Source organism: Salmo trutta, chromosome 8 (genome assembly GCF_901001165.1).
Source record: "Salmo trutta chromosome 8, fSalTru1.1, whole genome shotgun sequence".
Lineage (NCBI taxonomy): Eukaryota > Metazoa > Chordata > Actinopteri > Salmoniformes > Salmonidae > Salmo > Salmo trutta.
The window spans coordinates 37,808,949-37,834,694 of NC_042964.1; the positions used below are offsets into that span (position 1 = coordinate 37,808,949).

A 25,746-nucleotide genomic window follows, 5' to 3' on the forward strand; every position below is an offset into this window, starting at 1 on the left:
GTTGTAATGAACAGAGTTAAACCAAACTTCAGCTTGCCTGGCCTTTATGTGGTTCCTGCTTGGGGATACATAGCCATCTGCTATTTCCACTCAGGGCCTGCTGCCAGTCTCCTCTTTCGCTAGCTAATGTATTTCTAATTTTCTTCCCTCAGCATGTCTACCTTTCTCCCACAAAGGTAACAGTGTGGAACAGAGTTACTCAGCCAATCTCCTAGCACCTAGAGACACTGACAACGGGGTACCCTTGATGATGATTGGCCTAGACCTGCCCCCCATGATCTCTGTTAGTCTAAAGTTGTGTTTCTTGCTGATTTGGATAAATGTTTGGGGCAGAATGCTATTATTGTGAAATATACATGTCTTGTTTTTTAGTGTGGTTATATTTTGATGCAAAGAAAATGCACAAGTTCAGTCCTGTCTTTTAATACGTCTCATTTTCTACTTTACTTTTTAAAATCTGTTTTTATTTGTGATTTCTTTTAAAATTATAACAAAAGAAACATTTGTGTGAGTACTTTGAGGTCAACATAAGCATCATAAGTTATGTCCATTGTTTCCATAAAGACACAGTTGCCAATACTCTAATGGAAACTGTAAAGACAAGTATTTGTGGTTAGTTTGGAATGCAATTTAAAGTGCATTCGTGTTTGGATGGAGTAAGATGACTTCACACCTGCCAACAAACTGCCATATAAGGAATAGGTGCCTTTTGGGATGAGACCTGTGTCTGTGAGGACCAAAACCGCAATGTTTCATTGGTACATTTTTTTCCCCCTGTGTTTGTATCAGATTGTACAACAGCTGATATTTTACAGTTAACACTGTAATAGGGGCAATTTTTTAAAGTCCGTGTTATTTCCTGGCCCACTATGTTAACGTGGGTCGTACTGGGGTACCGATTAAAAAATTCCTCTAGCTGCCATTGGCACCCATTCAAATTATCCCCAAGGTTGCCTAGTCCAATCTTGTTCATTCTCTAAATTAAATGCCATGTCTGTTTTCTCATTAGCTGGGAATGTTGTTTAAAATGTCCAATGCAACATACTTCCCCTTTAAAATATAAAAGTTTTCTATTAGCATGCTACAACTCACTAAGACAGACTGGTAGAAGAGCTAGCATAGCTAGCCATCGCTAGCATTCACTGGTTGAAGTTTTGATAAGGGAATTTATACGTTTAAAGGTAATGAAGAAATAATTCCACCCTGAAACCGAACTATTAGTGATTATTGGGTTATGTAGCATGTATAATGAATAATTAAAGTACTAAACGTAAGTCCAATAAGGTTTGGTATAGATGTGAGGGATAGAAATGTGTGTGAGTCTAAGAAAATATCGAGAACAATTCAACTGTGTTTGACCCGACCTGGCTAGAACTCTGAGAAACTTATGATAGGACAGGGAGTCATTTTCAAGGTTCCTCTAAACTCGGGGGAATTGGACTGACAGCGCTGGGTAGTGATTAACAGTGGTGAGAACTCTGGGGAGGGATACAACTCCCCTACTGTTCGTGTGTATGTATGTGCGTAGGATATCTACTGTTCGTATGTATGTGCGTGAGTAGGGAGTGAGCTATAAAATTGATGTCTTTGTATTATGGACTTCAGAACGTTCTCTGAATAAACTGTACAGACCTTTTGCAGAAGCTGAGTCTTTGACTTATTAACCCAGTGTCTTACAAACTTTGGGGATTAGTCAAAGCTTATTGATTGTTAGTTATTATCATTGTGATCCAAAATTCTCATGACAAGTTTAAGTAACCTTTGATTGTAATTGAGTTGACTGGTGACTATGACATGAATATACACTTAGTAGTTAGTTTATTAGGTACACCCATCTAGTACCTGGTCGAACCCCCCTTTGTCTCCAGAACAGCCTGAATTCTTTAGGGCATGGAGACATTGCTCACTTGGTATCAAGGGACGTAATGTGTGCAAGGAAAACATTCCCCACACCATTATACCACCGTCACCAGCCTGTACTGTTGATACCAGGCACTATGGGGCCATGGACACATGCTGCTTATGCCAAATCCTGACTCAGCCATCAGCATGACACAACAGGAACCTGGATTCGTCAGACCAGGTGGTTATTCCACTCCTCAATTGTCCACTGTTGGTGATTGCATGCCCACTTAAGCCACTTCTTGTTTCTGAGATACTGGAACCGGCGATCATACCACGCTAGGTCTCTTAGATCACTCGTTTTGCAGATTGTATTCTCTGAATGCCGTAATGACTGTCTGCCTGTTTTATGTAGCAAGCCAAGACCACTCATCTCACTGTCTGTAGGAGCGAACCATTTTTGTGAACGAGGTGGGGAACCTAATAAACTGGCCACCGAGTATATGATTCACAACATTTGGACAGGCGCTATAATCCAAATTTAAACTATGTGTGTCCATGTTGCTTGATTTCAGGCTTGGCTCCACTGCTTTCAATGGGGAAAGATTGCTACAGTGATTTTTGTTGATAATGTCATTTTCCTGGGTGGAGTTTTGGCTTGCCTGGTAACATCACCAGGCCGTATACATTAATATAATAACAAATAGAGTTCCAAACCTCTCAGCTAATAACAGCTACTTTTCAGATTACATATCCCTCCCATTAGACCACTCCGCTTGGGGGATTGATCCACTCTGGTTAATGCACCGCTTTGGTGTCCGTCCCTCCGAACTCAGACAGCAACATTCTTGCTATATATAAGAACTGCTGCACTTGGCCTTTTGAAGGTTGACTCAGCAAAGTTACGTTGCGTTAAGCAAGATGCAAGACCTCACTCTCACACCTTCACACAGCATCTGTGCATGGGTTCAATTTTTGCTCTTAGAGCGGGTAGGTATGGGACCAAAACAAAGGAGTTTAGCCTCACGCTTTATCGCTCTTAGTTGTCACTGAAAGTGATCCACTATGTTTACTTTGTGCACCTACTTCATATTTCTAGGTCTAAAGTAGATTTTCTGAATTGTGTAAACATGCCGGTAAAATATCCATGGTGTTCCATGACTACTATGCTCTTATTTGGTTCTGATTAGATCAGTTTGTTGTAAAGGGAAGATTGCAGAATTAGGTTGCTGTTAAACATTCTGATTTGTTTCATCCTTCAAACAAAGTCCCAATACGACAAGTGGGCCAGTTCGTTTTGCATGGCCCGGTGCACTTAGCTGGCTAGTTTAATAATTTATTTGAATCACTCTTCCACTGTTGGTAGGCATCGCAATCATTTAGGGGAAAATTGAGCCCCGCATATGACTGAAGCACCAGGTGTTCCCCCGGGCCCAGTCTGCCCGCCGTATCCTCACGAGCCGGTTTCTTCCCATCTTCTAGCATTTCGACCAAACGTGCATGCCGGTAAACAGAGGTTGTAGTTCACTGCCGCCACCACCAGGCTGTTCCATTCGTGACATAAAAGATGCAATATATTGTTGGTTTGAGTTTTTGATCAATGTAATTCAAATGGAGAAAATATTTATTTTTGAATACGTTTTTGCATAAAGACCGTTTTTAGGTGGAATATCATCAATCTACGTTGTTAGATTTGTGGAAGTATATAGTGCAACCTGCTCTTTAATGTGCGTGTCTGTCCATCCATCCACAGGCTGTGTGCGGGGTAAGGCTGTGGACTCACTGCGTCTCCTGACTACAGGGTTGAGTCCTGGCCGGGGCAAGATAGCAGTGCTGTCTCGCTCTAACCTCTCCGTGTTCGACCAAGCAGTCAGACTCACCGACGCCAACCCCCACTGTAGGCTGCACATCATAGGAGTGAGTCTCCATACACCCCCCCCCAACACACACACACACACACGTGTTTGGGTCTTGTGTAAGACATGTATTTTCCACTCCAGGGGGTGGAGAATTTTGGCCTGAAAAGAATCATGGACATTTGGGTTCTGATGCAGCCAGAAAATAACCGCTCTCGAGGTGAGTGGCGCACACACTGCTCCTTGCCTCAGTTCTGCAATTTTAATGCAAGTGAATTAGTATGTTGTACCTATGTGATATCTGTTTTCGGTTAGACAGTATCCTGCCTTAGCTTTCTCAATACTCATTGTTTTATTGGTAGTGTCTTTTGTGTCAATAGGTTTAGCTCTACTCTGCAGTGTAACTAGCTCTCTCCCTTTTTAAACGTGCTCCCTTCTCCTTCTCTCCCTGTTCTCTAGGCATCAAGGACAGCTTCATCCGTAGGTTCACCCAGCATAGTCTGGGGGGCTACTTTGGGCTGAAGAGTTACGCTAAAAAGACAGAGGACCGTGAGTTGGAGGGCAAACTCTCCATGGTGGAGAAATACAACAGCCGCATCCCTGAGCTGGTGGAACGCCTCTACGGCTGCACAGAGAGAGAGGCCCAACACGCAGGTACACACACAGTTACGTACTGTACACACACACTGTACAGACACACAGAGTTATGAATTGCTGTATTTGTATTTGAGAGTCTGATCTTTCTCATTTGTATCAACCCTCCCCTGCTGTCTCTCTCTTTTATCTCTTAGATTTTATCCTGGGGACAGTCCATAAGTCAAAGGGTCTGGAGTTTGACACGGTGGTGATCACTGATGACTTTGCTAAAGTCCCCTGTGCCGCCCACAATTTACCCAGACTTTCCAGCTGCTCAGGAGGTGTGTGTGTGTGTGTGTGTGTGTGTGTGTGTGTGTGTGTGTGTGTGTGTGTGTGCGCAATCATTAGGCAGTTGGAAAATCTATCCAAATACCAACTCTTATCTTCTTTGGGCTCAACACCCGTTAACGGGATCGATTTGACAACATCCAGTGAAATGGCAGAGCGCCAAATTTAAAAAAGATGAATTAAAATATTTAGCTTTCATACATTCACAAGTGCAACACACCAAATTAAAGCTTAACTTCTCGTTAATCTAGGCACCGTGTCATATTTAAGAAAGGCTTTAAGGGGAAAGCAAACCATGCGATTATCTTAGGACAGCGCCCAGCATACCAACACATGAAAATCAGATTTCAACCTGCCAGGCGCAACACAAAAGTCAGAAATAATGATTTAATTCATGCCTTACCTTTGAAGAACTTCCTCTGTTGGCACTCCAATATGTCCCATAAACATCACAAATGGTCCTTTTTGTTTGATTAATTCCGTCGTTATATCTCAAATGTCCATTTATTTGGCACGTTTGATTCAGAAAAAGACCGGTTCCAACTCGCCCAGCATGACTACAAAATATCGAATAAATTACCTGTAAACGCTGTCCAAACATTTGAAACAACTTTCCTAATACAACTTTAGGTATTTTGTAACGTAAATAATCGATCAAATTTAAGACTGGATAAACGGTGTTCAATACCGGATAAAAACAACGTGAAGCACGTGAACTGGAGCGTGCATCAAAACAGAGTGCACTAGGCTGGACCCTCGTTCTGAACTGCCATACTTCTTCATTTCTCTAAAGAAAAACATCAACCAATTTATGAAGACTAGTGGAAGCGATAGGAACTGCAAGCAAGTGCCTTATAAATCTAGATACACATTGAGAAACCCATTGAGAACACTGTCATCTCAAAAAAAACAAATTTCTGGATGGTTTGTCCTCGGGGTTTCGCCTGCCAAATAAGTTCTGTTATACTCACAGACATAATTGTAACAGTTTTAGAAACTTTACAGTGTTTTCTATCCATATCTACCAATTATATGCATATCCTAGCTTCTGGGCCTGAGTAGCAGGCAGTTTACTTTGGGCACGTTTTTTCATCCGGACGTCAAAATACTGCCCCCTAGCCCAAAGAACTTATCTAAGGCCAATGACTGTTTGCATTGGTCCACGGCCTACGCCAAGTCAGAACATTGGTTAATGTATTACAGTACCAATGTTTGTTAGTGGCTGACTCCACTGTTTTCTCCCTCGTCCTCTAGGTGACATCCCAGACGATGAGTGGAATCTGCTGTATGTGGCAGTAACTCGGGCCAAGAGCTCTCTGGTCATCACCAAGAACATCACCAACATCCTCACACTAGCTGGGGTGAGAGCACTGATCACCGGAGGCTGGTGAGTGGAGGACGGCTCATAATAATGGCTGGAATGGAATGGTATTAAACACATAGAAACCTTGTTTGATTCCATTCAGGCCATTATTATGAGTTGTCCTCCCCTCAGCAACCTCCTCTGGCACTGACCCCCTCCACTACACTCATCCCTCTTCACTTCTTCTCTCTCTCTTATTCTTCTACTCCACCCCCTCTACCCCTCCATAATCCTCTCCATCACTCTTTAACACACTCCTTCGCTCTACTTAACTCTCTCCTATTCCCAGTCTTTCTGTCTTTTGTGTGTTATTTCTCAAACACCGTCTCAGAGAAATGTACAAGCTGTTCATTGAAGCAGGATGTTGTGGTAATGTAATTCTGAGAAAGCCTCATTCCTCTTTGGGTGACATTTATGTGACGCAAATGAGCACGTCACTGTGCAAGTGAATGTGTTCCAATTGAATTTATGTTCTGTGAAAGCCTCCTCCCATAGCCTGGTGGTCTAGTCTGTGTTGTTAGCCAACCCTCTGTGTATGGCTTGACAGTGATTGGAGAGTAGGAAGCGCTACAGCACGTACAGTATGGGACCAAGGCTCAAAAAGCTTCTCAGAGCAGGAGTGCTGATCTAAGGCCAGATCCACTTGTCCATATAATTATTTTCCTTGTGATCTAAAAGGCAAAACTGATCCTAGATCAGCACTCCTGCTCTGAGACTCTTTGTGAATACGGGACCAGGCTAACTCCTCCCATGGTTAACCCTTTAACTTCCTGTTGTTCCCCAGGAGTACTTCCTGAGGACAGAGTTGACCAGCGCTCTGCTGACCGAGGGCCAGCCCCCCTGCTGCTCCGTGCGGGAGTGTCATAACCACATCATGCCCGACTGGCCCCTCGCCATGTGCAAACTGCCACTCCAATATGTAAGGCCCCACTTCCTCCTCCCTACCACCATACCACATTTTGATTTGCAATGTCTCTCAACCAGACCTGATCTCTTCAGACAGGTGTGGGTGCAGGAGATCTAGAAAAATTGCCCACATTCCACTAACAGCTAACCAGTCAGACCTGTTAGCCAACTGTAAAAGCTAGTCAGTCGGTCAGAGAGCCCCTACGGGGAAATCATGTTATCACTGTTACATTTAGTGTGCCTAAGCCGGGCTGAGGCAGTGAATGTTAAGTCATAAAAGGGATTTAGTACATACAGCAGTTGTATTTGAGATGGTGAACTCCTGTTCATTCACAAAGCTTGTGTATCAGGTTTGAAGGTAAGACCCAGATGTAGACTGTGTCGAAGTGACACTGTCTATTACAGCAAAGGGCAGGCAAACGACAGGTCAAGGCAGGCAGGGGTCGATAGCCAGAGTAGTGGGGGAAAGGTACAAGACTTCAGGGTCGGGTCAGGCACAGATTGGTAATCCAGAGTTGGGGCAAAGGTACAGGACGGCAGGCAGAATGGTCAGGCAGGCGGGCTCAGAGACGGGTCAAAACCAGGAGGGTGAGAAAAGAGACTGGGGAAAAGCAGGAGATGAGACAAACGCTGGTGGACTTGACAAACAAGACGAACAGAGAACACAGGTATAAATACACAGGGGATAATGGGAAAGATGGAAACAGGAGACAAAGGGCTGTGAGATATGGGTTTAACTCTGGACACATGAAAGGTGGGATGTGTATGAAGGGTACCGGGCAACAGAAGATGAACACAGCAGAGGGCTAATCATTTTGGAGATGGGAAATGGCCCTATAAACTGGGGGGAGAGTTTGCGGGATTCTACCCGGAGGGGCAGATCCCAGGTGGATAGCCATACTTTCTGCCCGAGACGATTTCCGGGGAGCCGTGGTCCAATGGTGATCTGCCTGTCGTCGATACCTGGAGGTGGTCTTGAGGGCCGACTGGGCTCTCCTCCAGGTATGACGACAGTGGTGGACTAACATCTGGGCAGAGGGAATGAGGACCTTCCTTCTGTTTGGGGAAAAGCGGGATCTGGTTCCAGGGAAGGGTGTTGCGGGCGTATTTGACCCACCCCAGCTGCTGGCTCCAGGAGGTGGGGTTGGCAGAGACCAGGCAGCGTATAGTAGTCTCCAGTAGAGGTCGACCGATTAACCTCTATGGGCTAGGTCTACTCAACAACCAGTGTAATCCCGTGGCGCGATATTCAAATACCTTAGAAATGCTATTACTTCAATTTCTCAAACATATGACTATTTTACACCATTTTAAAGACGAGACTCTCGTTAATCTAACCACACTGTCCAATTTCAAAAAGGCTTTACAACGAAAGCAAAACATTAGATTATGTCAGCAGAGTACCCAGCCAGAAATAATCAGACACCCATTTTTCAAGCTAGCATATAATGTCACATAAACCCAAACCACAGCTAAATGCAGCACTAACCTTTGATGATCTTCATCAGATGACAATCCTAGGACATTATGTTATACAATACATGCATGTTTTGTTCAATCAAGTGCATATTTATATCAAAAAACAGCTTTTTACACTAGCATATGACTAGCATTCCCACCGAACACTTCCGGTGAATTTACTAAATTACTCACGATAAACGTTGACAAAAGACATAAATATTTTAAGAATTATAGATACAGAACTCCTTTATGCACTCGCTATGTCCGATTTTAAAATAGCTTTTCGGTGAAAGCACATTTTGCAATATTCTGAGTAGATAGCCCGGCCATCAAGTGTGGTACTCACCAAACTCCGATTTACTATTAGAAAAGTTTGATTACCTTTGCTGTTCTTCGTCAGAATGCACTCCCAGGACTTCTACTTCAATAACAAATGTTGGTTTGGTTCAAAATAATCCATAGTTATATCCAAATAGCGGTGTTTTGTTAGTGCGTTCAAGACACTATCCGAAGGGTAACGAAGGGTGATGCGCCCGACGTGTTTCGTGACAAAAAATTTCAAAATGTTCCATTACCGTACTTCGAAGCATGTCAAACGCTGTTTAAAATCTATTTTTATGCCATTTTTCTCGTAAAAAAGCGATAATATTCCGACGAGTCGTTGTTTTCGTTCAAAGAGAGAGAAAGTAAACATGGTGTCGGCTCGTGCACGCGCCTCCAGTCTCATTGTCCTCAGATCGACCACTTACAAAATGCGCTAATGTTTTTCAGCCATGGCCTGCAAAGCCACCATTCATCGTTCTGGTGCCTTCTGAGAGCCTATGGGAGCGTTAGAAAATGTCACGTGATGCCAGAGATCCCCTGTTTTGGTTAGAGATGATTAAGAAGGCCAGGAAATAGTCAGAGAGAGCGCTTCCTGTTTGGAATCTTCTCAGGTTTTGGCCTGCCAAATGAGTTCTGTTATACTCACAGACACCATTCAAACAGTTTTAGAAACTTTAGGGTGTTTTCTATCCAAATCAAACAATTATATGCATATTCTAGTTACTGGGCAGGAGTAGTAACCAGATTAAATCGGGTACGTTTTTTATCCGGCCGTGCAAATACTGCCCCCTATCCCCAACAGGTTAATCGGAATGGCCGATTTAATTAGGGCCGATTTCAAGTTTTCATAACAATTGGTATTTTTGGCCACCGATTTGCCGATTTTTATTTATATATATATTTTTCTCCATTTTGTTTTTTGTTATTTTTGTATTTATTTTTTTCCATTTTTTTAACAAAAAATGTAAATTATTTTTTTATTTTTCAGAATGGTTTATTTTATTATTATTTATTTATTTAAAAATTATTTGTTTTGTTTTTGCAACCTTCCGGTTACTAGTCCAACGCTCTAACCACCTGCCTTACATTGCACTCCACAAGGAGCCTGCATGGCTCCTGTTACCTGTTAAGCGAGGGCAGCAAGAAGCCAAGGTAAGTTGCTAGCTAGCATTAAACTTAGCTTATAAAAAACTATCAATCTTAACATAATCACTAGTTAACTACACATGGTTGATGATATTACTAGTTTATCTAACGTGTCCTGCGTTGCATATAATCGATGCGGTGCCTGTTAATTTCTCATCGAATCACAGCCTACAAATGGGTAATGATTTAACAAGCGCATTTGCGAAAAAAGCACTGTCGTTGCCTTTCTTTAAAATCAATACACAAGTATATACACTGCTCAAAAAAATAAAGGGAACACTTAAACAACACAATGTAACTCCAAGTTCCACTTAGGAAGCAACACTGATTGACAATACATTTCACATGCTGTTGTGCAAATGGAATAGACAACAGGTGGAAATTATAGGCAATTAGCAAGACACCCCCAATAAAGGAGTGGTTCTGCAGGTGGGGACCACAGACCACTTCTCAGTTCCTATGCTTCCAAGCTGATGTTTTGGTCACTTTTGAATGCTGGCAGTGCTTTCACTCTAGTGGTAGCATGAGACGGAGTCTACAACCCACACAAGTGGCTCAGGTAGTGCAGCTCATCCAGGATGGCACATCAATGCGAGCTGTGGCAAGAAGGTTTGCTGTGTCTGTCAGCGTAGTGTCCAGAGCATGGAGGCGCTACCAGGAGACAGGCCAGTACATCAGGAGACGTGGAGGAGGCCGTAGGAGGGCAACAACCCAGCAGCAGGACCACTACCTCTGCCTTTGTGCAAGGAGGAGCAGGAGAAGCACTGCCAGAGCCCTGCAAAATTACCTCCAGCAGGCCACAAATGTGCATGTGTCTGCTCAAACGGTCAGAAACAGACTCCATGAGTGTGATATGAGTGCCTGATGTCCACAGGTGGGGGTTGTGCTTACAGCCCAACACCGTGCAAGAAGTTTGGCATTTGCCAGAGAACACCAAGATTGGGAAATTCGCCACTGGCGCCCTGTGCTCTTCACAGATGAAAGCAGGTTCACACTGAGCACGTGACAGACGTGACAGAGTCTGGAGACGCCGTGGAGAACGTTCTGCTGCCTGCAACATCCTCCAGCATGACCGGTTTGGCGGTGGGTCAGTCATGGTGTGGGGTGGCCAGAGGTAGCCTGACTGCCATTTGGTACCGAGATGAGATCCTCAGACCCCTTGTGAGACCATATGCTGGTGCGGTTGGCCCTGGGTTCCTCCTAATGCAAGACAATGCTAGACCTCATGTGGCTGGAGTGTGTCAGCAGATCCTGCAAGAGGAAGGCATTGATGCTATGGACTGGCCTGCCCGTTCCCCAGACCTGAATCCAATTGTGCACATCTGGGACATCATGTCTCGCTCCATCCACGAACGCCACGTTGCACCACAGACTGTCCAGGAGTTGGCAGATGCTTTAGTCCAGGTCTGGGAGGAGATCCCTCAGGAGACCATCCGCCACCTCATCAGGAGCATGCCCAGGCGTTGTAGGGAGGTCATACAGGCACGTGGAGGCCACACACACTACTGAGCCTAATTTTGACTTGTTTTAAGGACATTACATCAAAGTTGGATCAGCCTGTAGTGTGGTTTTCCACTTTAATTTTGAGTGTGACTCCAAATCCAGACCTATATGGGTTGATAAATTGGATTTCCATTATTTTTGTGTGATTTTGTTGTTAGCACATTCAACTATGTAAAGAAAAAAGTATTTAATAAGATTATTTTTTCATTCAGATCTAGGATGTGTTGTTTAAGTGTTCCCTTTATTTTTTTGAGCAGTATATTTTTAAACCTGCTTATTTAGTTAATATTGCCTGCTAACATGAATTTGTTTCACTTCTCTAGCGTTCCGTGCAAGCAGTCAGGGTATATACAGCAGTTTGAGCCGCCTGGCTCATTGCGGACTGTGTGAAGTCCATTTATTCCTAACAAAGGCCGTAATTAATTTGCCAGAATTGTACATAATTATGACATAATATTGAAGGTTGTGCAATGTAATAGGAATATTTAGACTTAGGGATGCCACCCGTTAGATAAAATACGGAACGGTTCCGTATTTCACTAAAATAATAAACGTTTCGTTTTCGAAATGATAGTTTCCGGATTCGACCATATTAATGACCAAAGGCTCGTATTTCTGTGTGTTATGTTATAATTAAGTCTATGATTTGATATTTGATAGAGCAGTCTGACTGAGCGATGGTAGGCAGCAGCAGGCTCGTAAGCATTCATTCAAACAGCACCTTTGTGCGTTTTGCCAGCAGCTCTTTGCAATTCTTCAAGCATTGCGCTGTTTATGACTTCAAGCCTATCAACTCCCAAGATTAGACTGGTGTAACTGATGTGAAATGGCTAGCTAGTTAGCGGGTGCGCGCTAATAGCGTTTCAAACGTCACTCGCTCTGAGACTTGGAGTAGTTGTTCCCCTTGCTCTACATGGGTAACGCTGCTTCGAGGGTGGCTGTTGTCGATGTGTTCCTGGTTCGAGCCCAGGTAGGAGCGAGGAGAGGGACGGAAGCTATACTGTTACACTGGCAATACTAAAGTGCCTATAAGAACATCCAATAGTCAAAGGTATATGAAATACAAATCGTATAGAGAGAAATAGTCCTATAATAACTACAACCTAAAACTTCTTACCTGGGAATATTGAAGACTCATGTTAAAAGGAACCACCAGTTTTCATATGTTCTCATGTTCTGAGCAAGGAACTTAATCGTTAGCTTTTTTACATGGCACATTTTGCACTTTTACTTTCTTCTCCAACACTTTGTTTTTGCATTATTTAAACCAAATTGAACATGTTTCATTATTTATTTGAGGTTAAATTGATAGTATTTATGTATTATATTAAGTTAAAATAAGTGTTCATTCAGTATTGTTGTAATTGTCATTATTACAAACAAAAAAATATTTAATCGTCCGATTTAACCGGCAACGGTTTTTTTTTTTGGGTCCTCCAATAATTGGTATCGGCGTTGAAAAATCATAATCGGTCGACCTCTAGTCTCCAGATCCTGGTTGGCTTGCTCCGTCTGGCTGTTAGACTGGGGGTGGAATCCGGAGGACAGGCTGGCCGATGACCCAATTAAGGTGCAGAACGTCTTCCAGAACCGAGACGAGAACTGAGGACCCCGGTCAGAGACCATGTCGACCGGTAGTCCATGGATCCGGAAGACGTGCTGCACCATGAGCTGTGCCGTCTCCTTGGCAGAGGGTAGTTTAGGGAGAGGAATGAAGTGGGCGGCTTTGGAAAACCGATCCACCACAGTCAGGATGGCGGGGATGCCATCAGATGGGGGATGACCCGTGACAAAGTCCAGGGAGCTGTGGGACCAGGGACATGAGGGACAGGCAGAAGTTGGAGGAGACCAGCCGGAGCTTGTCGGAGTCTTGTTTTGTGCACCGTGCAAGCGGCGACAAATGCGGAGACGTCAGGGACCATGGTGGGCCACCAAAAGCCAGGGTCCGGCAGGAGCCCGGGTGGCAGGCAAGAACATCCGGTTATCTGGGGCCAATCCACCACCATTCACCTTCCCAGATCCATCTGGACACTCCCAGCGGAGATGATGTGCCCCAGAAAGGGGATGGTGGAGCAATGGAACCCTCACTTCTCTGCCTTAACAAACAGCTGGTTCTCCAGGAGGCGTTGAAGATCCTGTCGGATGTGGAGCACATGTTCTTGGGGGGGAGCGGGTGAAGACAAGGATGACATCAATGTAGACGAAAACGAACAAGTACAACATGTCGCGGAGAACATAATTTACCCAAACCATGGAACACAGCAGGGGCGTTGGTGAGGCCAAATGGCATGACCAAATACTCGTAGTGGCCGCTGGCCATGTTGAAGGTGGTCTTCCACTCATCCCCCTCCCGTATCCGCACGAGGTGGTAGGCGTTCCGTAGATCCAGCTTGGAAAACACGGTGGCACCCTGGAGCGGCTCGAAGGCTGAGGAGATGAGTGGTAGCGGTTCTTCACCATTATGTCATTGAGTCCCGGTAGTCGATGCACGGGCGCAGGGTCTTGTCCTTCTTCTCCACAAAGAAGAACCCTGTGGCGGCGGGAGAGGACAAAGGACGCAATAAATCCTGCAGCTAGGGAGCCCCCAATGTAGGTGTCCATAGCCTTGGTCTCCGGTCCCGACAATGAGTACAGTCGTCCCTGGGGTGGAGTAGTGCTAGGGAGAAGGTCAATCCCACAGTCATATGGTCGGTGCGGCGGAAGCGAAGTGGCCCGGGCCTTGTTGAACACCCCCCCGAAGGTCCTGGTTCTCCGCGGGAAGGTCCGGGGCACCGTCCAAGCCCCCAGGAAAACATCCCGGGGCTGGTTGTGCTGACTTCAGACACTGGGCGTGGCAGAACCGGCTCCTGCCCATGATGGCACCAACAGACCAGTTCATGAGGGGATTGTGTCACTGGAGCCAAGAGAATCCTAATACCACGGGAATCTGAGGAGACTTGATTAGCAGGAATTGAATAGTCTCGCTGTGATTCCCTGACACCCGTAGGTTGATGGGAGTGGTAATATGAGTGACCCAGCCTATAGTGCGCCCGACCAGCGCTCTAACGTCCATGGGAATGTTGAGGGGCTGAATGGGGATGTTCAGCTCGGAAGCTAGACAACTCTTCGTGTTGATCCTGTATTGCCGTTCCGCAGACGATACCCAAGCTCTACCTAGTTGCATAGGCTCGGGAAGCGGTCACTCAGCCGTTTTCGGCGACTTTCGGGGAAGGTCGGGAAGTCTCGGGTTCTTTCTGCAACGGGATTGTCCGGGACTTCCGGGATGACTCGAGATCCGTAGGTAACTCCCGAGCTGCAAGTGCGTCCTTGACAACCTCCGAGACGACGTGCAGGAACATATCGAACAGTGCTTCCTAGTTCCAAGCACTCTCCGCTGCCAACGTGCTGAAATCCACCGCATAGTCTGCTACACTGTGGGATTCCTGCCGCAGCTTCTCTCCCGGAGAATGGGGCATCAAAAACCTTCTTCACCTCTCCCATGAACCCCTCCAGACTAACGCATATGGCCGGCTGTTGTTCCCATACAGCAGTAGCCCAGGTGAGAGCCCTCCCGGACATCAGCGTAATAGGCTATCTTTGAGCGATCCGAGGGGAAGGAGGAGGGCTGAAGCTCGAAAATGAGGGCATACTGAGCTAGAAATGTCTTGACAGGTGCTCGGCTCTCCATTGAAGCGTTCCGGGGGAGGTAAGCGGGACTCCAGAGAAGGTGGAGTGACTGATGAGATGGCGCTGCTAGCAGCTGGGTTACTGAGGGTCTGTGGGGTTACCACTGTAGTAGGCTGCCTCCCAGACAACCCGCGGAATTGCTCCAGCAAAATGTCTAATGCCCGGTCATGGCGTTCAGGCAACATTTGGACCCCCTCCATAAGGCCACGCAGCAGTGGCTCCTTGGGAGGAGATGGCATCGCGCAGCTGGCCCGGGTCTGCTGGTTCAGTCATGGCCAGTTCGTACTATCAGGGTTTGAAGGTAAGACCCAGATGCAGAGTGTGTCAAAGTAACAATTTTATTACAGCTACAGGGCAGGCAAACGACAGGTCAAGGCAGGCAGGGTTTTGATAACCAGAGTAGTGGGGCAAAGGTACAGGACGGCAGGCAGGCTCAGGGTCAGGCAAAGTGGTCAGGAAGGCGGGCTCAGAGACAAGACAGGCAAGGGTCAAAACCAGGAGGGTGAGAAAAAGAGAGACTGGGGAAAAGCAGGAGCTGAGACAAAAAACGCTGGTAGACTTAACAAGACGAACTGGCAGACAGAACACAGGTGTAAATACACAGGGGATAATGAGGAAGATGGGCGACACCTGAAGAGGGGGGGTGGAGACAATCACAAAGACAGGTGAAAAAGATCAGGATGTGACATTGTGTGTGACTGACTCTCTGTGTGTTGTAGATGGATAGTGCAGACGATGGAGGTCCTATGTGTGGGGCGTGTGTGTTGCAGCGTATCGGCCCCACGGCCAGTCTCCTAGCCTCCCCAGAACTGCTCAAGGTCCTGCCAGTGACCGAGGAGCACCTGAACCTGCCCATCAACTACGCTTTGCTGATGGCTCTCTTCTGAGGGGACACGCTCACGTACACACGCAAACTCAACGTGCTGCTTGAACTGTTCTGCAAACACACCCACACAACATGAGACATGGACCTCTCCACTGATGTTGTCATGGGAAAAAAAATCTGTCTGCTTAATAGGCATTTGAACGAGCCAATTATGGACCAGAAGGTGTAGTGGAAAATTGTCTTAAGAATAACACTTCTTACAAGAACTTGTAAATTCAATATAGACTTTAATACAGAGTAGTAAAGCCGAGCCGGTCCGCGGAACAACAACTGCCTTCCTTAGGCCCCGGCTCTGCTTTTATGCATATACAATACACAGGTCCATCCTTTATGTAAATGAAGTAAAACCCCCTATGCGTTCTACCACCTTTTTCTTTCCATCCAATGGATAACGCCCATATCTGCTTTTAGCTCTAACATAGTAGGGGCTAGACTCCTCACATGGATATGAAATAATTCTTACATTGCATGCTTACGCTTGGCATATATTTTTTGTCATGGACATACATTCAGCTTGCCTGGCCTTTGCGTGGTTCCTGCTTGGGGATACATAGCCATCTGCTATTTCCACTCAGGGCCTGCTGCCAGTCTCCTCTTTCGCTAGCTAATGTATTTCTATTTTTCTTCCCTCAGCACGTCTACCTTTCTCCCACATAATCCCTCCTCTGGGACTAAATAGTCCCACATCAAACATGATTAAATTAGAGACAATAAGGATGGAAGCAAAATAATAGATACATAGAACAATAAATGTGTTGAACGAAATGTGAAAAGACAGAACATAATCATATACTGGACCAAACATCTCCAATCCGATAACATAGATAGGAGTAAAAGATCCAGTCAAACTTAAAATAGTAAACAAGGATACATATAACAAATCAGTATACTATGAAGAAGTATGAGCATAGCCTTGCCTGAGTTTATCTCAGTTATTTAAAACATAAAGAAAATAAGAAAATCCTGATAATGTCATTCTAAATTTGACACTTAAACAAGATCCTTCCTTACAGACACCTCTGTAACAACAGTGAAATCACAAATGAAAACACCTGCTAAAGGACTAAGGACATGGTCCATGGACACTTGTAACCGAAATTTCCCCCATTTTACCCACAAGTTTAAGTATACAAAATTCAGAAGTTCTAACTTAATTTATCCCTTGTCAAAGGTAGAAAGGTAATAGACAATAGACTCCATAGTAAATGATTACCAGGTTATACATCTTTAATACTGCAAGAGATAGTGTTACTTGAGTTATATTACCACATGTACCTTTGTAATCCATAATCATTCCTTTATCATCAAATTTACTAACTCCTGCAGTTTCTAACACCCAAATAGTTTAACAATTAACTGTAGTGTTTCTCACATCTATCCCATTATCTCCACAGCTGTAGAAACATTCATATCTACTTTTTACCATAGTAAACCTATCATTATGAGGACCATTTCATTCAGTTCTCATGTCATATGTTGCACATTCATGTTCTCCCAACATATTTTGGTTTAATTCACTTCTACCTTTAGTGCTACCTAATGCCAATCTGCATTCTATGTTACACAAAGGTATGTAGTATTGACTCTGAATACATTGAACATTTTCCATTTAACACATTCTTCAACAGATGCAAGTTCAGGTATAATTAAAATATCAGACCAATGTGATTTGCTAGACAAAATGCAATTGTCCATCCTATGTTTAGTTGCTTCTTACTGAGCTCACCTATACAAGCCATTTGTTATTGCTTTTCAAAATTTTTGATCAATGTTTGATTCTTGGGTAGTTTCTTCATTGTAGCTACCCGAGTTGGTAACAGATGTCCAGATTTTCTCCATCAACCCACTTCCTTATGGTTTTTCTATTGTCTTAGTTGGTGTACTAGTCTCTAGTGGGAGGTAATTTTACAATTTCTTCTAGGTTTGTTGCTGTTGCTGTCAAGACCATTCTACCATTCTTCGTCTATCCTGTTTCACTGTCTGTTAAAAAGACCATGTGAGGACAGAGAAGTTGATAAGAAAGTTTCCTTTCCATTCTCCTGTAGTTGTTTCTCCGTCCCCTTGAACAACACCTCTATCAGGGGTTTCTGCCAGAGTAGGTATGTCATCAGGAGCAACAGGCATGTCACTCCTCCCCATCCCTGGACTCTCTGGATATTCAGGAGAGAGAGTCTGTTGGCTGTTGAAAGTTGCTCCTCGATCCACCTCCTCTTCGGCTCCTGCCTGGCTCCTGCCTGGCTCCTGCCTGGCTCCTGCCTGGCTCCTGCCTGGCTCCTGCCTGGCTCCTGCCTGGCTCCTGCCTGGCTCCTGCCTGGCTCCTGCCTGGCTCCTGCCTGGCTCCTGCCTGGCTCCTGCCTGGCCTGGTGGTTGTCCCCTCCTTCCCGACGGGACTTTGGTACAGTGGTTTAGATGGTACCACGTGTTGCTTCCTTTCACCTGGACAGCAGTTAACATTGTTCGAGCCACCTTGTAGGGACCCTCCCTCCTTGGCTCATTCCTTTCTTCCGGAACACTCGGACCTGGTCTCTTGGATCACCAGACGTGGAACCTCTGGTCCTGGTTCAGGTTTCTGCCTTCTTTCTGTGAGGCATTCAAACTTAGAGACTTATGGCCTCTGTTTTATGATCACACCATACATCCACTTATTTCCATTACTCATCATACACCAACTAACATTCCAGCTGAAGCTGGCGACCCCTCTCCTGGTTCCTAAGCATAAGACTTGGAAAGTGAAAAACAAAAACACAACAGTATTGACAATGTGATATGTCATGCATAAATATATTCATGGAACCGAAATCTGAGACCATGACAATTCCCACTCTCTCTTCACCTGACTCTATGCCTCCAGGATACTTTTCTGCTGGAATCCACAAAAATAAAAGCACTAAAAAGCTTCCTCATGCTTCCACCCAGTCTTCCCCTTTCGGCCACAGGTTCTGCGAGGTGTTCCCAAATCATGCCATTTTCACTTTGTTTCCCATCTGCTCCATTTCAACTGATAGGCATATCCCTAATAAACATTATATCTTCTTGAAGTAATTCAATACTGTATATGCTTTCACATTAATGCCTTTAACATGTTGTTTAGATCACAATTACCCTAACATCTGTCCTTTTTCATATGATGCATTAACCAATAAAATAAGTAGCTCCCAAACCCAACAACTGTATGTCTACAGTGGAATCTAGTCTCTCTCTGTCCGCGTCCTCTGTCATGGTGCTTTCAAGCTCACCCATTATTCAGCTGGACCTTACTTCTTGTGAGAATTATGCGCCCACCGAAGAGAGACATGATGATCTTTACCACTGCAGGTGCTGTAAGAAGTATACCCCCAGCCTGGTGTATCTTGATGTACACTCAATCTCTAGAAGTCAGCCCATGCCCTTGGTTATTTCTGGCTTATGTGCTGCTTTTCTCCTGAGGACATACACACTAACACATGGGTTATTTCCTGACAACAGACTTTCTTCTCATGTCAAGATCACTACTTTGTAATATTTAAATAACAGCCCTATTTAAACATTGTCTCAAATACCTCGCCTCCTACCACAGATATTCTTATACATAATGATAGCCAAATTATGGTCCCTACAGCAACTGCTGTTAGAATAACATGTAATCAGTCAAGTGTCTTCCAGTTGGAAGACTATCCAACCTCTTAAAACTCCAAGTCATAACTCTTAAACTTTTACCATAGTGTTAAATGTCACCACTATCACTTTTACTCTTCCCATAATCTAGGTATGTGTAATGTTCAATTTACTCAGAATTGTCCCTATGTTGTGCATCCCTATATTTTTCACAGCCAGCTGTCCTTTCTCTTCTGTGAGTTCTCTCTTCTATTAATATACATAGTCTCTAGAAATAACACCCCTCTACTACCATAACCTTCATTTATGAGCCCCCTCAGATCCCCAATGCAGTCATAGTTCTTCTAACCCATAACACAATTTACTACTAATTTCCTTCCACAGTTTGATACATACTTAAACATTCTCAAATCAATTTTAGTCAATTTATATCATTCCCTCCTCAGGAACAATAAACACACTTATGTTCCTTAAAACAAAAATAAATTGACCAGACAAGAAAAGAGCAAAATAAATTACAATAACTGCATATTTGTAATAAGTGACCACTACTCATAATGTAACTAAACCACTACTCATAATGTTGGTCTCCTCCTTCATCCTTGTGTGTATCGCAAAACAGACTATAAACTTTTTATGCAATCAATTATATCAATACAATTTAACATTACATTTCTAATGACATAATAAAACAAAAGAAACAAAAACCTTTAATCTTCTGTAAGTTCTGTCAACCTCCCTGTCTCAGGATTTAGTTTCCAGAGCTTCCCTAGGCCTAGTAAATTTAAACAGTTCTATGTCCAAATCATAACTGAAACGTGTTATAAATTGTCCAACCCAAATCAGAATTCAGTCCTTAGTGCTTCATTCCCTTAAAAATGTACATTTTATACTAAACTTGTAATACCAATGCTATCTATTCATATTACACCCCCATTTGCCTCTGTTTTTCTGTCATGAGGCCTGGTAATGAAAGGTCAGTAACCTATTCCCCTTTTAGTCTTCCTCCTCCAGCACATATCATTCCAGCATGTCTATTTCAGATACAGTTCACAGGTCATCAGACGCAGTTGTCCTTCACTCTTCCGCTGGTTAGGGAGAGTTCGAGCTTCACACACACTTGTTGTAAAAATATCTCTCTCATGCATTCTGACATCACCTTCCATGATAACTCCCTTATTCTACTGGTGATCTCTCAGACAAGTTACAGATCATTTAACAACATAACCTCTCGCAAACTTCAATATCCCAATGTTGCAAATTTTGTATTGAAACAAAAACACAATGAAATCATCTTTACTTATATCATAATCCATTTGGAGTGACTGTCATCCCTTGTTAACAGATATTTCCTTTCTATATGCAGACTGAACAAAGCACATGTGTATTTTTACCCAAAGACAATAACCCCATGGAACTGCTCATTTTCCCACTGAACACATGATTCAACAACATGTTAAATCAAAAAATACAATTATTTGAGTATCTAGTCAATTTAAGATTACAACTCTTTATCATTTTCATATGGAAATAATAGAATTTCAAAGTAATTGTACACTCTGAATAGAGACTGGTGTTTCTTATTCATTTTATATTTAAATCCCACCTGTTCCAATAATTTCTAGTGAAGTTGATCAGTCTTCATGGGAAATTCTTAGGATTCAGGGCATTTGACACCATTAAATGTTTCCTCTCCCTTCTCTGTCCCTGTCCTTCAGAACCCATTTGGATATATTTCAAAACATTTCCATCTTCCTGTATACCCAGTTTAAAACTGAATTGAAAAAGGTCCATCCAAATTAAATCCCAGAGGTCCTTTCCAGTAATCTTATCATTTTAACCTGTGTCATTAGTTCAGTATAATACAACCACTGTAGAACCTTCAAAAAGTTGATATTGTCTTATCATCTTGTTAGTCAATACGTCACATGGTTCTCAAACCCCCAAATATGTTGTAATGAACAGAGTTAAACCAAACTTCAGCTTGCCTGGCCTTTATGTGGTTCCTGCTTGGGGATACATAGCCATCTGCTATTTCCACTCAGGGCCTGCTGCCAGTCTCCTCTTTCGCTAGCTAATGTATTTCTAATTTTCTTCCCTCAGCATGTCTACCTTTCTCCCACAAAGGTAACAGTGTGGAACAGAGTTACTCAGCCAATCTCCTAGCACCTAGAGACACTGACAACGGGGTACCCTTGATGATGATTGGCCTAGACCTGCCCCCCATGATCTCTGTTAGTCTAAAGTTGTGTTTCTTGCTGATTTGGATAAATGTTTGGGGCAGAATGCTATTATTGTGAAATATACATGTCTTGTTTTTTAGTGTGGTTATATTTTGATGCAAAGAAAATGCACAAGTTCAGTCCTGTCTTTTAATACGTCTCATTTTCTACTTTACTTTTTAAAATCTGTTTTTATTTGTGATTTCTTTTAAAATTATAACAAAAGAAACATTTGTGTGAGTACTTTGAGGTCAACATAAGCATCATAAGTTATGTCCATTGTTTCCATAAAGACACAGTTGCCAATACTCTAATGGAAACTGTAAAGACAAGTATTTGTGGTTAGTTTGGAATGCAATTTAAAGTGCATTCGTGTTTGGATGGAGTAAGATGACTTCACACCTGCCAACAAACTGCCATATAAGGAATAGGTGCCTTTTGGGATGAGACCTGTGTCTGTGAGGACCAAAACCGCAATGTTTCATTGGTACATTTTTTTCCCCCTGTGTTTGTATCAGATTGTACAACAGCTGATATTTTACAGTTAACACTGTAATAGGGGCAATTTTTTAAAGTCCGTGTTATTTCCTGGCCCACTATGTTAACGTGGGTCGTACTGGGGTACCGATTAAAAAATTCCTCTAGCTGCCATTGGCACCCATTCAAATTATCCCCAAGGTTGCCTAGTCCAATCTTGTTCATTCTCTAAATTAAATGCCATGTCTGTTTTCTCATTAGCTGGGAATGTTGTTTAAAATGTCCAATGCAACATACTTCCCCTTTAAAATATAAAAGTTTTCTATTAGCATGCTACAACTCACTAAGACAGACTGGTAGAAGAGCTAGCATAGCTAGCCATCGCTAGCATTCACTGGTTGAAGTTTTGATAAGGGAATTTATACGTTTAAAGGTAATGAAGAAATAATTCCACCCTGAAACCGAACTATTAGTGATTATTGGGTTATGTAGCATGTATAATGAATAATTAAAGTACTAAACGTAAGTCCAATAAGGTTTGGTATAGATGTGAGGGATAGAAATGTGTGTGAGTCTAAGAAAATATCGAGAACAATTCAACTGTGTTTGACCCGACCTGGCTAGAACTCTGAGAAACTTATGATAGGACAGGGAGTCATTTTCAAGGTTCCTCTAAACTCGGGGGAATTGGACTGACAGCGCTGGGTAGTGATTAACAGTGGTGAGAACTCTGGGGAGGGATACAACTCCCCTACTGTTCGTGTGTATGTATGTGCGTAGGATATCTACTGTTCGTATGTATGTGCGTGAGTAGGGAGTGAGCTATAAAATTGATGTCTTTGTATTATGGACTTCAGAACGTTCTCTGAATAAACTGTACAGACCTTTTGCAGAAGCTGAGTCTTTGACTTATTAACCCAGTGTCTTACAAACTTTGGGGATTAGTCAAAGCTTATTGATTGTTAGTTATTATCATTGTGATCCAAAATTCTCATGACAAGTTTAAGTAACCTTTGATTGTAATTGAGTTGACTGGTGACTATGACATGAATATACACTTAGTAGTTAGTTTATTAGGTACACCCATCTAGTACCTGGTCGAACCCCCCTTTGTCTCCAGAACAGCCTGAATTCTTTAGGGCATGGAGACATTGCTCACTTGGTATCAAGGGACGTAATGTGTGCAAGGAAAACATTCCCCACACCATTATACCACCGTCACCAGCCTGTACTGTTGATACCAGGCACTATGGGGCCATGGACACATGCTGCTTATGCCAAATCCTGACTCAGCCATCAGCATGACACAACAGGAACCTGGATTCGTCAGACCAGGTGGTTATTCCACTCCTCAATTGTCCACTGTTGGTGATTGCATGCCCACTTAAGCCACTTCTTGTTTCTGAGATACTGGAACCGGCGATCATACCACGCTAGGTCTCTTAGATCACTCGTTTTGCAGATTGTATTCTCTGAATGCCGTAATGACTGTCTGCCTGTTTTATGTAGCAAGCCAAGACCACTCATCTCACTGTCTGTAGGAGCGAACCATTTTTGTGAACGAGGTGGGGAACCTAATAAACTGGCCACCGAGTATATGATTCACAACATTTGGACAGGCGCTATAATCCAAATTTAAACTATGTGTGTCCATGTTGCTTGATTTCAGGCTTGGCTCCACTGCTTTCAATGGGGAAAGATTGCTACAGTGATTTTTGTTGATAATGTCATTTTCCTGGGTGGAGTTTTGGCTTGCCTGGTAACATCACCAGGCCGTATACATTAATATAATAACAAATAGAGTTCCAAACCTCTCAGCTAATAACAGCTACTTTTCAGATTACATATCCCTCCCATTAGACCACTCCGCTTGGGGGATTGATCCACTCTGGTTAATGCACCGCTTTGGTGTCCGTCCCTCCGAACTCAGACAGCAACATTCTTGCTATATATAAGAACTGCTGCACTTGGCCTTTTGAAGGTTGACTCAGCAAAGTTACGTTGCGTTAAGCAAGATGCAAGACCTCACTCTCACACCTTCACACAGCATCTGTGCATGGGTTCAATTTTTGCTCTTAGAGCGGGTAGGTATGGGACCAAAACAAAGGAGTTTAGCCTCACGCTTTATCGCTCTTAGTTGTCACTGAAAGTGATCCACTATGTTTACTTTGTGCACCTACTTCATATTTCTAGGTCTAAAGTAGATTTTCTGAATTGTGTAAACATGCCGGTAAAATATCCATGGTGTTCCATGACTACTATGCTCTTATTTGGTTCTGATTAGATCAGTTTGTTGTAAAGGGAAGATTGCAGAATTAGGTTGCTGTTAAACATTCTGATTTGTTTCATCCTTCAAACAAAGTCCCAATACGACAAGTGGGCCAGTTCGTTTTGCATGGCCCGGTGCACTTAGCTGGCTAGTTTAATAATTTATTTGAATCACTCTTCCACTGTTGGTAGGCATCGCAATCGTTTAGAGGAAAATTGAGCCCCGCATATGACTGAAGCACCAGGTGTTCCCCCGGGCCCAGTCTGCCCGCCGTATCCTCACGAGCCGGTTTCTTCCCATCTTCTAGCATTTCGACCAAACGTGCATGCCGGTAAACAGAGGTTGTAGTTCACTGCCGCCACCACCAGGCTGTTCCATTCGTGACATAAAAGATGCAATATATTGTTGGTTTGAGTTTTTGATCAATGTAATTCAAATGGAGAAAATATTTATTTTTGAATACGTTTTTGCATAAAGACCGTTTTTAGGTGGAATATCATCAATCTACGTTGTTAGATTTGTGGAAGTATATAGTGCAACCTGCTCTTTAATGTGCGTGTCTGTCCATCCATCCACAGGCTGTGTGCGGGGTAAGGCTGTGGACTCACTGCGTCTCCTGACTACAGGGTTGAGTCCTGGCCGGGGCAAGATAGCAGTGCTGTCTCTCTCTTTTATCTCTTAGATTTTATCCTGGGGACAGTCCATAAGTCAAAGGGTCTGGAGTTTGACACGGTGGTGATCACTGATGACTTTGCTAAAGTCCCCTGTGCCGCCCACAATTTACCCAGACTTTCCAGCTACTCAGGTGTGTGTGTGCGTGCAATCATAAGGCAGTTGAAAAACCTATCCAAATACCAACTCTTATCTAAGGCCAATGACTGTTTGCATTGGTCCATGGCCTACGCAAATCAGAACATTGGTTAATGTATTACAGTCCAGATTACAGTACCAATGTTTGTTAGTGGCTGACTCCACTGTTTTCTCCCTCGTCCTCTAGGTAACATCCCAGACGATGAGTGGAATCTGCTGTATGTGGCAGTAACTCAGGCCAAGAGCTCTCTGGTCATCACCAAGAACATCACCAACATCCTCACACTAGCTGGGGTGAGAGCACTGATCACCGGAGGCTGGTGAGTGGAGGACGGCTCATAATAATGGCTGGAATGGAATGGTATTAAACACATAGAAACCTTGTTTGATCCATTCAGGCCATTATTATGAGTTGTCCTCCCCTCAGCAACCTCCTCTGGCACTGACCCCCTCCACTACACTCATCCCTCTTCACTTCTTCTCTCTCTCTTATTCTT

The 25,746-nt window shown here is 43.6% G+C and overlaps 1 protein-coding gene across 3 annotated transcripts in view; it reads left to right on the forward strand.

Moving 5' to 3' along the window:
• The window catches only part of LOC115198843 (F-box DNA helicase 1-like), a 42,551-nt gene that overhangs the window by 15,433 nt on the left and 1,372 nt on the right, over positions 1 to 25,746 (forward strand). Inside the window, exons 1-9 of one of the 3 annotated variants that reach the window (XR_003879304.1) lie at positions 1,752 to 2,083; positions 3,596 to 3,759; positions 3,843 to 3,918; positions 4,158 to 4,352; positions 4,490 to 4,615; positions 5,877 to 5,983; positions 6,770 to 6,904; positions 25,122 to 25,244; positions 25,437 to 25,543. Coding sequence is in view for 2 of the 3 variants with exons in the window: in XM_029761177.1 (XP_029617037.1) it covers positions 2,014 to 2,083; positions 3,596 to 3,759; positions 3,843 to 3,918; positions 4,158 to 4,352; positions 4,490 to 4,615; positions 5,877 to 5,983; positions 6,770 to 6,904; positions 15,711 to 15,878 (1,041 nt within the window). In the remaining variant the exon portion in view is untranslated. Of the gene's footprint in view, positions 1 to 1,751; positions 2,084 to 3,595; positions 3,760 to 3,842; positions 3,919 to 4,157; positions 4,353 to 4,489; positions 4,616 to 5,876; positions 5,984 to 6,769; positions 6,905 to 15,710; positions 17,555 to 25,121; positions 25,245 to 25,436; positions 25,544 to 25,746 lie in introns of those variants that run through there. The other 2 variants (XM_029761177.1, XM_029761178.1) reach the window with 2 other exon arrangements.